We start from the raw sequence: 17,266 nt of genomic DNA, 5'->3' as shown, positions 1-17,266 counted from the left end.
TCCCAGAAAATCAAATTTTGGCACACATTGAAGAAATACGTCAATTGCATTAATCTATATGCCAGCCTAGACATACTATGCTGTCTTGTCACGTTTTTCTGTGACTATATATCCCGATACTTACCATTCTAATTAGATTTTTGAGGCAAGCAGTACAATGGTATACGCTATAGGGAACGTTATTTTGGGGTTGTTCATTTGTCATCTTGCTGCTGGTGAGTATATACACTAATGCATTGACTGTCAGAATGAGTTTATGGGATCTCCGAAAGACTATTTCTCTATATATTCAAGTGTCATATTTGCCATTCCATAGGAGGTAGTATGGAGATCGTTACACGAACATGCAATCTTTACAGTTTTCGCTCTGTCATATGACTAACTAAGCAGTATGTAGGCCTAGTCATAATCCAAATCCAAATAGACTCCTCCTTATCTGAACTTGTGATCTGCAGCGGGATTGTTTGTAATTATAATAACGATTTGTGGGAAATTTGTGGGACACATTTGAGTTGAAATTGATTCGGAATGGTATCACACCACTTAAAACCAGAGTATGGCTAGTTATTATTTTTCAGGTATAGAATCAAGATCCGCATTGATCCCCAATCGCACCATCTGGGCCTCTTAACGCACGGATGTTTGAATTGAGATATGCGAATATCCGATTCTACAATAGTTTTTCTTACGATTATTTTCATTTGCTGCTCGTAAGCCTTGTGGCACGCACGAATTTGCATGACAGCCGAAAGGCGAACAGATTTATAGGTGCACCCAGGGTGAAAATTAGGTAGGGATTCATTAAAATAGGAAATTATTTAACACCGATATGACATCACACAATCATGGCGACATAATGAACAAATACGACGCCCAATGTCCTGGTAGAGAATTATTTGAGTGGCAAATAAAGCTTCTCTTTTCATGGTCACGGCAATGTCTACCGTGTCCGGTGTTCAGAGTGATATTTTTTGCAAGGAATTGAATTGCGATCGAGGAAAGGAAAATGTGAATACACGGAAACGGAAGCGGGAAATGGATTTAAAAATTTCGAATACTCCAGCACCTCACAAGACGAATGCACGTGGGACATCGGGAGGTTAAACGATCACACGGCTATAGGCTACGGCCTAACGGAGCTGACAATGTCTTTCACAGAGAATAACATCAAAAGTTGCACGGGACAACTCTCTTTGCCCGGTATGCCTTTTTCATATGCCAGACAACATTGTCCGTATTACTCTTCATCTGTAATATTGCACTTCATAGGATTTGTTGGCAACGGATGCGAATTCCCCAGAATATTCAAGGTCTACGTCACACCGCAGTCGACATGCAAAACATCCGATATTATTTCCCGAATGCAACTTTCTGCTGTGAAACGGGATGTATTGTTCAAGGAAGCGAAGCTCTCGAGGATGAGCGTAAAATACAAAGCACTCAGCCAACGTAAAAAGTCGTTCGCGTTTAGGATCAAAGCAATAGACTGCAGTGCAGATGGGGGTATACTATGATATATATATTGCGAATCACGACCAAATTTGCATCGATTCTCGTCTCATTGTTTCAGAATCACTGAATAACGCCACCACGACTGTGGCTCCCTTCCAATTCGAAAGAAAAGTACAAGCTGACGATTGCTGGACTGACGGCAAACTCATTGCGTTCGTTGTGGTCATTGCAATTTTGATTGTTGCAGCATTCGGTCTGGGACTAGGCCTGTGGATAATGCATAAAAGGCAAGTTTTATTAGTAGATCAGTCGATTGAATGTCGAAGGCATGAAACGCGAATTCGTGCGTTATTGATTGGGTAACTTTCGATTATTCATCAATAGCTATTGCAATAACGAGTAGGCTATGTGTTCGTTTGGACAAAGGACAATTGGACATGTTATAGCTTCAATCGATACCTTACTGATATTCGATAGTTCACAGCAACATTAGATTACTGTAGCCAAGTGCTTTTCAATCTTTTTGGGCGCCATTCGCACTTTAAAAAAAAAAAAATTCATTCGCGCAAACTAACTTAAAATTGTTATACAAAAGAAGATGAAGATACTTGACAACATTTTGTTCAGGTGTTCAACAAATTGGGTGCTATGTATCTTGAGCTATCAAGTGTCTCATTAAAAATGCAACTTTTTTCGCTCGTTTTTATTTCAACTATTTCACTAAAACTCTTCTCGGCCAAACAAGTTATTGGGTTTTACAAGAACGTCTACCAGCGCTTGGATGGCCAGGTCTTAAAATCTGTTCTCCACTCCTATCCAAAATACAGCGTATTTTTCGCGAGTGAATATTGCTTGCTGGCTGAAATCGTTTTTGAGAGCTGACACAAAGGTCCCGGAGGTTCCAGTTTGTCGGAAGAGTGAAAAAACTCGCATGTTTGTGTTGAGGCTTTTGCCTTATGTCTTGGAAAATAAGGCTCAAAACAATCAAGGAGAGTAGGAACATTAGAGCCCGCTAGTCGCTACCTTGTGATTAGTTGCTCCGATTTTTTTTCGATTTCCCATTTTCTGTCTTGTGAGTAAATGAGAAGAGCAAATAATCTGACGATACCGTGTATTCAGCTCTTTAGCTCTATCTAACTTGAGAATTCATGACAGTCTAATAACGATAAAGCAGCTTTTTAGACTACCACCAAAATCGAAGTTTTTGTGGCATCTCGCGACCCGAGTCCCACCCAAGTAAAGGAATTCATTTTCAATATTCCAGTAGTATGCTACAATTTTGCGGACATGTATGACATACAGGGCGCGCACACCACAATTCTATTCCCAACACATCTCTACAAAACATGTCTGACGCACGCGATTTCAAATTATGGTGGATCAAATCCTCTGCCTGTCTCAGTTGTACTACTAACTCCTGTCTCCTCAGATTGCGAGAACGGGACTATTCCGTGCCGACAACGGAGCATATCTATATGGAAAGGTTTTGCCATCCAGCATCGGTCATTTTTTGGGCAAGGTTTTGCCGCCGCTTATGTTTTGGGACGGCATTTTATCAGCGGTTTGTTGGCCAAAACTTTACATCTTCATGTGCCCCGACGCAGAACTGGTTGGCCTTGAAATGATTGAGTCTCATAGGCCTGAACTCGCTCGTTGCTCACCCCTACACTAGTTCATCCCACCGGTCTTCGACCATGTTTTCCAGAAAAAACAGACGGACAAATCTTATCATCAATTGTCATGATAAAGTCATATTTTCTGCGTGTCTCAATTATTGGCTACAGTACCCAAGACAGTGAGTGTGACCTTGGATCTAAAAGCTATCGAAGGATTTTTTGCAATAAATTGAACAAATATTACATACATATTAACATATACCTCTGGCACCGTGTCGACCCTTTGCGGTCCATACTTTAATAAACCTTGAAGGGGTAAAAATTTGCGGTACAGTAACTTGCAAATTGAGTCTGTAATGATGGTATTTACTACTATTTACTGCAATTGAGTCTCAACTACAACAGTTACACTACCCTTGAATTTCCTGTTAGGTTTATTTGAATTATTCCAGATTAGAAAAATTAACAATTATTCACGATTTTCATTCGCACTCCTCCGTATTTTTCATTGGCGCTATTCTCACCAGCTTCGTCATTCGCACTGCAATTTGTTTTCCTTCGCACAAGTACGAACCGTCACACAGGTTGAAAAGCACTGCTGTAACCCGTATATCGTATGTAACTATACGAATTGTACCAGTCCTGTAATTATATCATTGGCATCATTCGGGAGAAAGGCATGAAAGGCTTGAATCTATCTCACCATATAGTGTAGGACACTTATGATCTCACATTATACTGAGAAAAAAATCATCGCATCCGTCCCATCGCAATCAACACTGCAGCTATACGTGATCTTCAGAACAGACATCAAGGACAAAAATATGTAAGGTCCTATTCCTAATACAATTATGCTGCCATATCCCCATCGAAATTCTGGTTCTTCATATACCCGAGCTGATGATAATATTGCACTGATTCACAGAACACGATACATGAACAATTGAACATTGAGGAATTGTTATTGCAGGGTATCGAGGCAAAATACGAATTCCTCAACGAGAAACATTGTACGAAAAAACCCCAAAGGACTGGAAGACTGAGCGCGATATTGTCGACTTCATTGTCTATCCTAACTCGAACGTATTGGGAGAGTCTAATTCAGCGAGGCACGTGTTATCCATATAAAGTTCGTGAGAGCGTGGGGCTTTATTCGTTGATTAATATTTATTGAGATTGATCTTCTTGCGTCATTGGTATTGCTATGGGTATGCAAACTGGTTTCACTGTATCAAATGACAGAAACATTTTGACTTTCCGGTTGACATAATCATGTCTATTGGTTCGTCACATATATTACAATTACATGCGCATTGAATATCATTCCAGTCCTATATACAGCGGCGCGACGTGCTTCATTTTGATGAAGATAATATATCACTTTGAAATGAACAAACCATTCGTGGTACTGAGCTTGAGAATATCCTACATCAGTGGTTCGCAACCGGGGGTCCGCGAAGCATCGTTAGGGATATAGCTGAATGCATAATAGTGCTCAATTTGAACTAAAGCTTGGGGGTCCACAGGGTTCCGTGATGACTCAACGGGCGTTCGCGAAGACAAGAGGGTTGAGAACCACTATCCTACATACTCATAGACAGACAGAAATTGCAGGTTAATACACTCGATTCCGGTTGATTTGTTACCTCCTATCACGGAAATGTTGATTGGCGCAGATATACAGCGAAGAGGTGATTAACTATCTTGTTTCCGATGTAAAATGGTCGAGGTCAGATCACCCGCGATTATTCGTAACAAGCCAGATTGCCAGACAGTATATGGAAGGAAGGAAGGAAGGAAGCAAGAAAGGACGGAAGACTATAACCATTGATCGATGAATATGCTCGGTATGATAGCCACCATGCGCGTGTTCGGTTATCCTAAAATATACATATTGACTAGGTGGTGAGTAGTGTAGTGATATGCGAGGACGCTTCAACACCAACAGGTCGCGGGTTCGAGTTCTACTACAGAATTCCGTCATAAGTGTTGAAGATTGTCTATCTCTCCCAGCGGTTTCTTACAAATGCCTATAGTACGAAAGTAGACCGTGCTAAGTCGGCAAACGGTATTTGAGTACCAGCAACGAATCAGCCTACAACGTGAATACCTCTGATTTTAGATACGAAACTACAATAGTTATACACAGAAATAGTGTTGAGAATAGGGTTGCATTCAAAACAAACGGTCTTTTAAAACACTTAGTTTAAAACATGTTTTTAAACAAAGGCCTTCAAAAAAATTGTTTAAGTGGTAAAATTATGCCGACTTATATCGATGTACAATTAAATAGTATATTCATATTGAAATGAACCCGAATATTTTCGGCTGACACTCGTCAGGGGTAATCGTCAGCAACTAGTAGAGAATTGGAAAGAACATTGTATATCGACAATCGTATCACAAAATATGACGTCACCAGCATGAAAGAGAGAGCGTTCAATGTACTATTTTTAGGTGGTACACGAACTCCTTTTGTTGACAGAGTTTTGGTTGGTGTATTTTGATAAAAGTTGATTCCAAGGCACACAAATGGAATTGTGAACGGCCTCGCCCTACGATTCGCAATCGGTCGTCTCGATAATTATTCGCACAAATCGGATTATCCAACAGATGTTTGCCGATGGCAGAATTAATGGCCTTTGATCGATCAGCATCAATCTTAAGTGGATGAGTTAGGGGTGAGCTTTTCACATCGCGTGACGCACGTGTTCTGATAAATCTGGGGACATGTTGGTTTATGCGGTCCTGCAGACGTCTTGACGTTCTTCCCACGTAGCGATATGGGATGGTTGAAACCGTCAAAATAGTCGGTTCAACAGTTAGAGTACAAATATTATACTTCATCAAAGGAGCTATATGTACCCTATATTTCTAATTGTCGATGTCAATCCATTACGACGTCACACTTGAATAGTCGTGACGTCAGGGCTTTAAAAAACATTTTTTAAGTCAGGGCCTTGTTTTAAACATGTTTGTTTTTAATTGATTTTTGTTTTAAATGCAAGCCTAGTTGAGAAGCTGTTAAAATTAGAAACGACAATTACCAGAAAATCGATCTCTTTTCTCACTTTCGTGGTAATTTGTTTCCCTTCACGAATTGCTGTCAATCTTGCGAGCAGATTATTTCTCGCCTAACGCCTATCCTCATTCCTTGACATATCATTTCCCGTCACCTCATCTGGCTGAACATTTCCACAATATCGGAGAAGCGAAGTGTAGGGTGTAGAACTTTTTTTAATCTAAAAAGTGTTTGACTGTACATGTAGATATATAGGGTTGCCATACATCCGGATATTCCCTGACATGTCCGGAATTTCACGGTAAAAACTGCGTCCGAAATTACAAAATATGCCTAATTGTCCGGAATTTTGAAGCCTTGTAGTAGGCTCAAAAATGGTTCGTAAATCAACATAAACAATTTTAAATATTGAGCAAATTTATGCTACTTGAAATTTGTCTCCGCGCCGCGCGCGATTTAGGGTAACATATTTTGATTTTAATATAGGCACCACCGCCCGCGCAAAAATGCAATAAAAAAATAAATGAAAATAAATGACCATAATTTACTGAAATATGTCTAATTGTAATCACAGTTATAAGATAACGGTATATTCCAAGAGATGGTTAAGGCCGTTTGGATGCGTTAGTCAAAGACAGTGGTTCTAAACCTGGGGGTCGTTTGCCTTTATTCTGGGAATCGCAAAGATGTTGAACATAATCAGCTTCCGGAATAGGCCGTGAGTAAGTCTGGGCAAGCTGACCTTTTTTAGTAATCTGCTTACCAATTTTTGAGTTATGCCACGGAGCATTTTCAAATTGGAAATGAGATCGCGACCATAAAAGGTTGGAAACCACCGGATGTGCTGGTGCATATTATAGTTATATATATGGAAGAACCAATGACAGTTCTAATTATTTCAAAAAATTGAGCGTATAGTAATCCCCAAGAAATTGCATCGATTACCTTATGGTGGGCCCAAGATCAGTCGGGGGCTGAAAAAATGTTGTTTCAGTCTCATGAAGAAATCTTCACCAGAGCTCACATGGCCCAATTCGGAACCTGTCTCACTCCACTCATGTATATAATAGAGATCGACCGATATCGATTTTTGCAGGCCGATATTGATACTGATTATCGACACACTCACAAGGCCGATAACCGATATCATATGCCGATATTAATATGGAAGGAGCAGAGAACCATTTCGCCAAAAATATTATATATTAGGCAAGATGGCACTTGCTCATGCCACAGAAAGCCGAACAACAAACAAAAAAACTGAAATTAAAGAGACTGATTGCTTAATTGTGCACATTAATTGAAATTTGGGGTAACCCAAAAAATAAAACGTGATACCGAATGCAGATCAGTCCAGTAGAGATAGATTGTAATGCGGGAAGTATAGTTTCTCGGCATGCTCATTGCTCACTCAGTTAAACCTGTCCTGCAAGGGTGAATCTATCACGTATCGCTCTTTGCGTCGTCGATTTCTTGAGATTGACAACACGAATTTCCAATATTTTTGAATTTTTTAAGTATAAAATATCGGTAATCGAGAAAGTTCCAGATATCGGCCTCGATAATCGGCTAGGTCGATAATCGGTCGACCTCTAGTATATAGTTGATAGGCAAAGCTTTGCAATTGTGACGTCTTATTTATAGTGAATGAGTTCATACTTCATTGTAAAACCCGCGGCGGTAAAGAGTCACCGGAATTTGAGCCACAGAAATATCAGAGATGCCACTCCTGGGTTTTTTCCCCCAGATCTGGGTTTCTGGGTTTTTGTGCTTGAAATCTGGGTTTTTTCAACATCATGTTTGTCAGGTCAATTTTACGGCGCAAAATTGATTAATAGATTAGTAAGATCTTCTAATGTCGACGGATTCCACTGTTATTCAAACGGTAGAGTCCAAAGAGACCCATTTACTATTAAAATGAGAGGTCTTGGCGTGATGCGATAGAGCTTCATTGAATACTGACTAAGTGACTACTAGGTCGCAGAAAGTCATGCTCACAGGGCAACTCTGATTTAGGACTTAAATGCTACCGGTAGCGCTGCAACAAATTCGTTTTGTGTCATTAAATAGTATTTAACTGATGTAAAGTATGCAATTTATTCACAGGGAAAAACCAATTGTTGATCTAACTAATTTACCATGTTGACATCAGAGTATATTCACTTACAACAGGGACACTCAAAGAGAGACAGTTTGGGCAACCGGGCAAGTTATTCGGAGTGAGAGGGGTTTGTTAAATGCAAACGTACTCTTAATTTCATGATTTGGCAGTTTCTTTTTCGACTAAACATCCCAGATAAAAGTGTTTGTCCCAGGTTTAATAAATCGACAGCTATTTTCGATCCATCTGGTCAGATCGCAGTCACTAAAACTACCGGTACCCTACAATGAGTACAATCATCCTCACGATAGATGGGGATTAGCATTGTTACTAACATTACGAATATACAATACACTACGTATTGACCCCCCATACCGAATGCCTGATAGCAATGTGTCAAGAGGAAAATATCATATTTCGATGGATTTGCTCATTTAACTGAGCAACATGCATATTATAGTATGGAAATAAACCGTTGGGATTTCAATATCAAGAGCTAAAACTTTTTATATGTCCGTATAACTGTCATTGATGACTCTCAGTCTCTGTTTTACAGCTATATCAGTGGCGGCTCGTCCTATAGGGCAACTGGGGCATTGCCCCACCTAAAATTCTGTTCAATAACAATTTAACCATTTATAGACGCACAGCGCTCAATATATATCGAGATCACAGCGAAACCCGCGTTCTTCTTGTGCTTTCGCTTGCAAATGCCCATACATAGCGAAGTCTCCGCGAAAATCGAATTCTCTTCTGTGTTTTCGCTTTGTGAATGCCTAGCCGGGGCTTGCCCCGGTAGCGCTCATAACAAGCTTTCACTATCTATTCTCTCAAAGCTGCGCACAATTAAGAAACGTTGCTTTACTCTCTCCTATTCGTAAAATGGCCGAGCAACCGGGGCAAATATGCTTGCTCGCCCCTAAGGTGTGATGTAACAATCGTATCTATATCTGAACTCGGATACCGTGATATGCGTTGAGTCGACCGTTGCTGGTACAGGTCGATTTTGATGGTGTTTCACACCATGATAATTCTTGAAACTTGGTATGTCATGTCGTGATGGTGGTATTTAACACTGTCCTAAGTTTCAGGGTTTCTACTCAAAGTTTAGGGTAGTAATTCCGTTTCCAAAGTCGAGTGTGTGCTGATCGGTCATGTATCGTAAACATATTTCACGCAAAGCCGGTATTGGTCTCCATTGATTTTAACGATGCTCCTTAGCTAGATCCGTCATGAACTTTTACATGGTATGTCTTGATTTTAGTATCGAACGCTGTGCCAAGTCTCAAGGTTGACACTCAATGATTAGGGCAGCAATTTCGTTATTAAGTTCGAGTATGGTAGAGATGTGCGCTGATCTGACACTTAGCCTACCTAACGCATTGCGGATTTCACGCAAAAGCCGGTGTATCTGTGTTCCATACTGAGATAGGTGATGAGATGATGATATCATGAAACAGTTTACTAACATCCTCGGTTTGCATTCAAATATTTAGTTTTATTGTATATTCTCCAATGTCAATTTCACCGTGGAATGGTGGCCTTCGGGCCATTTGCTCAGAATTACAACCCCTGTCAAGCGTGATAGCTGTTTCGTTTTCGATGGCGGCTAACAGCTGATCGCTTGATCAGCCGATTCCTCAGTAAATATTACGCAAAATTCGGCGTTGATCTGTTCGTATTAATTTTGACAGTGTACCATACCGAAAACGGTCATGAGGCTATACTTCTCGATGATTTCATGTAACAGTGTACCAAGTTTTCGGCTTTCATCCACGTATTTATTCGGTAATATATTTTCCGAAGGCGATTTTGCAGCAGACATATAGACACTATAGACCGTAAGCCGTATGTGTCGTGTGACAGTCTCCAGCCTCAAGGCCAGAATCTCCCAAGCTGTACCGGGACCGAATTTCCGAGGCTGCTATCCGTAGTTCTTCAGAATGATGTTTTGGATTCAATATGACATTTCCTTGTCCAATCTATGAGATAACAATTGCGTATGTGTCCGAACTCGTTGACCTTTCCAGTTAGGCATACTATAGAGACTGTAGTAGAGACCTACAGTCTCTATAGGCATACGCAATCTCTCGATTTATAGTCATTAGGGTGGAGTGAAAATGACTTTTTTTTTCAAATCGAAAAAAGGCCTTCCTCAATCCTGACAAATGATCTAAAACTTCAATAAAAAGTGACTTCAGGGTATTGCCCCCATTTTCCAGCCGGCAACCCCCCAATTTCTGCGCGTGGGGGGTAAAATGCCCCATCTCAGCAACCGCTGGTCGTAGAGTCATAATATATAGCTCAAAATCTGCGGAAGCATCATGTTTCAATCTGTCTTAAGAAGAAAGTTTTCTCTATTGTGAACACAAAATGAGTTATAGCCAAAAAACAATATATACGCACATTTTTGTTGAAATTCAGCATTTATTCTGACGAATTGTGATCTGTCATCAGTTTTTTTTAATCTAAAAGTAACACACTGACAATACCGAATATTGGGCTCATAATACAAATATATTCACAACACAGTCCTTTTAAAATCGGTTCAAAACATCATAATGAAACAATCACATTTAACGACTTATTGAAAATGCATTTTTGTGTCAAATTTTTTTATCAGTTAACGAGACTTAATTTTTTGGCAATTGAGAGGCCATCTCGTCTTTGAAATCCCGAAACTTGTGCTGATGCTTCTGTTACGAGCTTTACATGTCGTTCCACTGTTTGATTGTGGCATGGATGAAACAAAATCAGAGGCTTCTCGCGGCATTCGTCTAACTCTGCATCAGTTATGTGCTCAATCGCTGGAGGAAGTTGTTGATAAGGTTCAATATCAACCAACTCGTGGTTTGCCTTTGCTTCCAAGTTGAACTTTGGGACACAGAATAAACGAATAGGACCGCAGTTCAATTGGTTAGAACTGCTATGACTCTCAATGTCTACAATTGAATTTTATTCAGCGGCATGTTTTCGAAACGCAAGCACCTATTGGTCACACCCTTATTTCGTATGTCTTCATTATCATCTACCAGCATTGCAATCATAATATTTTCGGGGTGTGCGAAATAACCGTTTCTTATCACCACATTCAAAGCAATTTTCCGAACGTTTCGGTCAGAGAAATTCAAAACCTGTTGAATCAAGTTGAAGAAGTTTCTGGATCCATGTGTTATATGTCTGTTTCGCTTGATCTCAAACCAAGTCGGAAAATATACTTCAAGGCGAAAACGAACCAGAACCTCCAGGTTCAAAGGCGGTTCATCAACTGTCACATAATACCGTAAAACTCTGCACTGCATCCTAAAGTTAGCCATCTTGAATGCACAACTGGTCCAACCTCCAAATAGGCCTAAGCCAGATCATCATCAGCATTTCCCTGAATAATTGCCCAGCACATTTATAAGCATATAACTGGTCCTTACTTAAGTCATTCACAATTTCCGATGGGAGCTTTGGAAAGGCCATAAGTGGTGGCGAGAGCTTTTTGAATTGAGTAACTGGCCAACAAGATACACTTCCACGTAGTTTTTTTCCAATTGGGTGTGACCAAGGGGCTGGCGATTCGAAAACATGCCGCTGAACAAAATTCACTTATGGACATTGGGAGTCATAGCAGTTCCAACCAATTGAACTGCGGTCCTATTCGTTTATTCTGTGTCCCAAAGTTGTCAACTTGGAAGCAAAGGCAAACCACGATTTGGTTGATATTGAACCTTATCAACAACTTCCTCCAGCGATTGAGCACATAACTGATGCAGAGTTGGACGAATGCCGCGAGAAGCCTCTGATTTTGTTTCATCCATGCCACAATCAAACAGTGGAACGACATGTAAAGCTCGCAACAGAAGCATCAGCACAAGTTTCGGGATTTCAAAGACGAGATGGCCTCTCAATTGCCAAAAAATTAAGTCCCGTTAACTGATGAAAAAATTTGACACAAAAATGCATTTTCAATAAGTCGTTAAATGTGAGTGTTTCATTATGATGTTTTGAACCGATTTTAAAAGGACTGTGTTGTGAATATATTTGTATTATGGGCCCAATATTCGGTATTGTCAGTGCGTTACTTTTACATTCAACAAAACTGATGACAGATCACAATTCGTCTGAATAAATGCTGAATTTCAACAAAAATGTGCGTATATATTGTTTTTGGGCTATAACTCATTTTGTGTTCACAATAGAGAAAACTTTCTTCTTAAGACAGATAGAAACATGATGCTTCCGCAGATTTTGAGCTATATATCATGACTCTACGACCAGCGGTTGCCGAGATGGGCCATTTTACCCCCCCACGCGCAGAAATTGGGGGGTTGCCGGCTGGAAAATGGGGGCATTACCCTGAAGTCACTTTTTATTGAAGTTTTAGGTCATTTGTCAGGATTGAGGAAGGCCTTTTTTCGATTTGAAAAAAAAAGTCATTTTCACTCCACCCTAATAGTCATTTCCATTTCTGCAGATAAGTAGTCAGGTCAAGTGCGAACATGAATCGTGTTGAATCTTTGCTCCGTACGCCGTTTAGCCAGCTGCCTTTAGAGCAAAAATTAGAGGTAAAGCGACTAGGTCCGTATCAGCCTAGAAATTGCCCATTGATCCAATCGTACGCCGGAGGAAAACGCACTCGTGCCTTTTCTTCAGCGCATTTCGATAAAAATGAATGGCTTACTTATGGCGAGGATAAAAACGCCTTGTTTTGCTTTTACTGTCTTTTATTCGACAGTGCCGGTACCGGAAGCAGTGGCTCTTGTTGGAACAAAATTGGTTATCGCGATCTGAAGCATTTGTCAGAGCGTCTGAAAACGCACCAAAAATCCCAAGTGCACATGGCTAGTGCAGTTAAATATAAATTGTTTGGCAGAGTAAATGTAATGTCGCAGCTCAATGAAAGTTATCGCGTATCAGTCTGCAAGCACAATGAGCTTGTAGATAAGAATAGGCATGTTCTCTCTCGGGTGATTGATGCCATTAAATTTATTGGAGTTCATGAATTGCCCCTTCGAGGCCACGATGAGAAGGAATGCTCTCTCAATAGGGGGGTATTTTTGGATCTAATTAAATACACGGCTTCCATTGATAGCATTTTGCGCGAACATCTCGACACCGCGACAGTAGCTAAGGGTACCTCAAAGACTATTCAAAATGATGTGCTTGATTCGATATATCACATCTATCTACAGCATTTGTTTACCGAGATTGTTGACGCTGAATTTCTATCTATTCAGTCTGACGAAACAACTGACATTACAATGAATAAAACATTTGTTACCGCACTTCAAGTCACGCCACCGGCAAACCTCTCGCGGCACCTACGTTAAAAATCATTGTTTACGGGAAATTCATGTGGCCATCATGAACGTTGAAAAACGCTACTGTGACGTCATATTGATAACAAGTCGCTTGCGGCCCTTGCCCCACCACCCGATATTGTCACGAGCCGCCACTGAGCTATATCATAGAAATTTGAGTGAAATAAAGGATCTGGGTTTTTCTGGGGGTTTTTAACGTCCAAATCTGTTTTTTTTTCAAAATATCTCAGTGGCATCTCTGCTTAAGATAATAGAACCAAAGCAGCAAGGTTGCGTGACCGATTATGACGGTATGCACGAAGGCAAAGAGTGGCAAGGAAGGTGAAGGATATGTTTCTCGGATTATGAACGATGATGAATAACCTACGCGCTCTTTTGAGTCGTGTGGATAGTATGTTCAATCATATTTAAGAGCAGACAATTTTGTCAATCCTGCCATGACACAGGATGGCCTGTTTATGGATAACATTGACGGCACGTGAGAAAGATCAAGCAGTTGTTGCTCTATGCACTTCGTCCGGCGTGAACTGTTGGGTACAACGGATTGCTCTTCAGAGAGAGAATGATCCATCAAGTAAACTGCAACGCAGCAATACCGCAATATGAAACGTTCTTCAACCAGGAAAAGTGGAGAGAGTGGGTCAAGAAATTGCGACCAACAAACCGGGCTGGTTAGATTTGGGTCGCGGATCGGAGGTTTTACCGAACCCTGCTCTCTAAAATGGGCATATCCGCAGATATATACCAGTGCGGAGCATGGGCCGGAGCCGGATTGGATATCCGGCCGGAATTTTTCAATTTTGGCTGGATCGGAGCCGGATCAGTACATTTTCTGATACGGCCGGAGCCGAATCAGTACTTTTTCGATAAGGCCAGAATCTTTATGGATACGCATGACGTTTGTAACTAAATAACTACCAACCATAACCACATGCAAGTAATCGCCAAGCCAGGGCGAAAAGAAACGAGCCATATTTTTAAATTCACGGAACCACTGTACCGTGTTGGGCCGGATTTCCGGCCGGACTTTTTCATTTTTGGCCGGAGCCTGATCAGTACATTTTTTCCTGATGTGGCCGGAGCCGGACTAGAGAATGGGCAAACGGGACCGGAGTCGGACCAGAGAATTTGTCGATCCGCTCCGCTTTGGTTATATAGTTGCAACATTTGGTAGGATTTTCTGCTTCCAGGTATCTCATACGAGATTCATTACAGTGGTGTAGATTCGCCCTTCACGATGCGTATTTACAATGAATTTTCAAATACTCTTCTGAGAGTCTAGCCCACGGTCTCAAGCGTCACTTATGACCACTAGCTATTTATGAATTAAAAAAACCAACCGCTAATCGTAGTTCAAGAGCCTTGGTTTAGTTCGTAGTTGGTTACTGGTCAGTCGTGAGCACGAGTGTTTCCATCCGTAGGCCCATCAATGACACGCACCTACAGCCTACCCATAAATAGTACTGGTTTCACGCTTCTCTTAATTAGTCGGTAAAGATGAGCGCTTGATTAAAATTCCCTTAGGTAATTACCGTGTTTCCTATAAGCATCACAATCTTGCGAAATTTTGTACAAATAAACATGTATAATAAAAACAAAGAACGAACTTTTTTTAAGTTTGTAGATGGCGACATCTAACGAGATAACCTGCACGGGAAACCCATACAGAACAATATACAGGCCGTGTTATTTTTGGCATTTCAGGAGCCAGATGCCAAAACTGCCAAAAACCGAAACCGAGCGAGATAGTGTTATGCGTCCGGTTCTCGAGCGGTAGGTCGTGGGTTCGATCCCCGGCCGGGTCATACCAAAGACTAGAAAAATGGTATCCGCAGCTATCCTGCTAGGCGCTCAGCAATCACGGATAGCATGGAGGAGAAAAAAAACGGGGGCGCAGACTAGATGACCTCATGGGGCCGTATCGCAACTCCGTCGCCAAAGCATCTCGATGGTGCAGGCGAGAAAGAATGTCATATCTCTCTCTCTCTCTCTGCCAAAATTAAAATTTGAAAATGCCAAAAATAGGCAATTTTTGGCATATGCCAAAAGCAACACGGCCTGCCAATAGCGTAGTTCGTTCATGGTGTTATGTTAACGGGACCGCGATACAAGCGAGAAGAGCGTGTCTGCAGGGCAGGTTTCGGTCCAGCCCACTCATTAGGGGTGAAAGCATGGTGTCCTAAATGATGTGGGCACAGCGAGATTGAGCGGCTGACTGCATTTGGTTTTCATCATACTTTCCATTTGTCCAAAGGCAATTTTACGACGATTTTTGACCCGCTTGCCGAGCGCTAAAATTGATAAAACGGGTATCAATGGAAAGCTGCCGCTGTACTGATTACTAAAATATTAATTGTATTCAGATGAGCGGATTTGAAATTTCTATGTCCTAATCCAAATCCGAACCTTCAAATCCAAATCCAAATCCTAATCCATAACTTTTACATATTCAAGTCCATGTCCAATCCTAATCCGATTCCAACTGGAAATTCAGAAAAAATACTAATTTATGCAATGGAGGGATTCGAAAATTTTCTTTCACAACCAACGATTCACTTGATTCACGATAACTTAGTAACCATAAGTACATTAATAACTGATCTGAATAAAGTTTGTCGCCATTCGCCACACGACATTTCAGTCTCCCAGAAAATAGGTCAATCCTAATCCGTTCTGAAAAAAATGTCAAATCCGACAAAATTTCACAAATCCTGTTTTTTCAAATCCTAATCCATGCTCATCTCTGCTACTCATGGATCTGGAACCTCCAAAATCAACCACGATTTTTGCATTGTGATCGAGTTGAACATTGTGACGCAACAAACTGTCTGGCTATTCTGAGCTGCAGTCTCGTTTTGCCGGATAGTGTCTTCTGTCTTGTTGCGTCAATGTTCTTAAACAAGCTAACACTCCCAGGACTCTTCCATGTGACTTGGTAATACTAAAGCCACCTGAAGTGACAAAAGTCCTCCGAAAATATCTCGATAGACTGAAGGAGATGGGATGGTCGGGCTACAAAATAGAATGTGTTGAGAGACAACACAGGAAACTCCCGGAAAAGTATTGTGAAGAAAATTCTTTCCGCGATGAGATCGATGGCACTAGCGAAGTGATTTCTTTTCATGATGCTTGGAAGCCGGTTCGGCTCTCCGAAAATTTTGAAGCTCTGAAAACCTGTTAGGAGGACTGGCTACATTCTTTCCCTGAACGGCTACTGTTGAAGCCGATATTTCCCAGATTCGACCTGCGTATGGAAGCACTGTTACAGTGCAAACAATATGAGTCTATTCAACAGCTATAGCAATCAGGTGTTGAGCGTGTTTGTTAGGCTTCTCTTTCTTTTTGCCTATTGGTACCGATTCCGAGATGATACTGCAAATTTTGTGTTTTCGTTTGATATGATTAACCTATGAAATCGCTAGGTTTTTTCTTCTTCTTATTGTTTGTTGGCACTGATTATAAGTGCAGGCCTATGCTGTACATTTTGTGGTTTCTTTTGATAAACTGACCCAAATAAAGCGTTTCTATGACTAATTCGAGTCTGAAACTATCTATTTAGAGGACGATGCCAAAATTGCCAAAAATAAAAATTGAAAAATGCCAAAAATAAGCTATTTTTGGCAGTTTTGGCATATGCCAAAAATAACACGGCCTGACAATATCCGAATGCACTTAAATATATTCCTATTTTAATTAAAGAGTAGCTTTTCAAATTGAAACTTAACAAGGGATACCTCCAAATGATGAGATTATCTTCGTGCCTTTG

The 17,266-nt window shown here is 40.8% G+C and overlaps 1 protein-coding gene across 1 annotated transcript; it reads left to right on the top strand.

The window, feature by feature from the left end:
• The first annotated feature begins 87 nt into the window (after positions 1-87).
• On the top strand, positions 88-4,464 carry LOC145450149 (uncharacterized). Its single transcript, XM_080328644.1, has 5 exons — positions 88-215; positions 979-1,200; positions 1,270-1,503; positions 1,571-1,739; positions 4,039-4,464. Exons 1-5 carry the CDS (start codon positions 158-160, stop codon positions 4,109-4,111), a joined length of 756 nt encoding a protein of 251 aa, XP_080184770.1. The 5' UTR covers positions 88-157; the 3' UTR covers positions 4,112-4,464.
• Positions 4,465-17,266: the final 12,802 nt, after the last annotated feature.

The sequence above is a fragment of the Botryllus schlosseri genome, chromosome 11, assembly GCF_051294905.1.
Source record: "Botryllus schlosseri isolate E-star chromosome 11, Bs_hap1, whole genome shotgun sequence".
Lineage (NCBI taxonomy): Eukaryota > Metazoa > Chordata > Ascidiacea > Stolidobranchia > Styelidae > Botryllus > Botryllus schlosseri.
Note: the sequence above shows the minus strand (reverse complement) of the source record. Positions and strands in the feature narration are given on the sequence as shown.

Excerpts from the sequence above, each read along its gene's own strand:
- LOC145450149 (XM_080328644.1), top strand. The coding sequence starts at position 158 with ATGGTATACGCTATAGGGAACGTTATTTTGGGGTTGTTCATTTGTCAT. Across the intron at positions 216-978 it reads CATTTGTCATCTTGCTGCTG|GAATTGAATTGCGATCGAGG; the intron begins GTGAGTATATAC and ends ATTTTTTGCAAG. Across the intron at positions 1,740-4,038 it reads CTGTGGATAATGCATAAAAG|GGTATCGAGGCAAAATACGA; the intron begins GCAAGTTTTATT and ends TTGTTATTGCAG.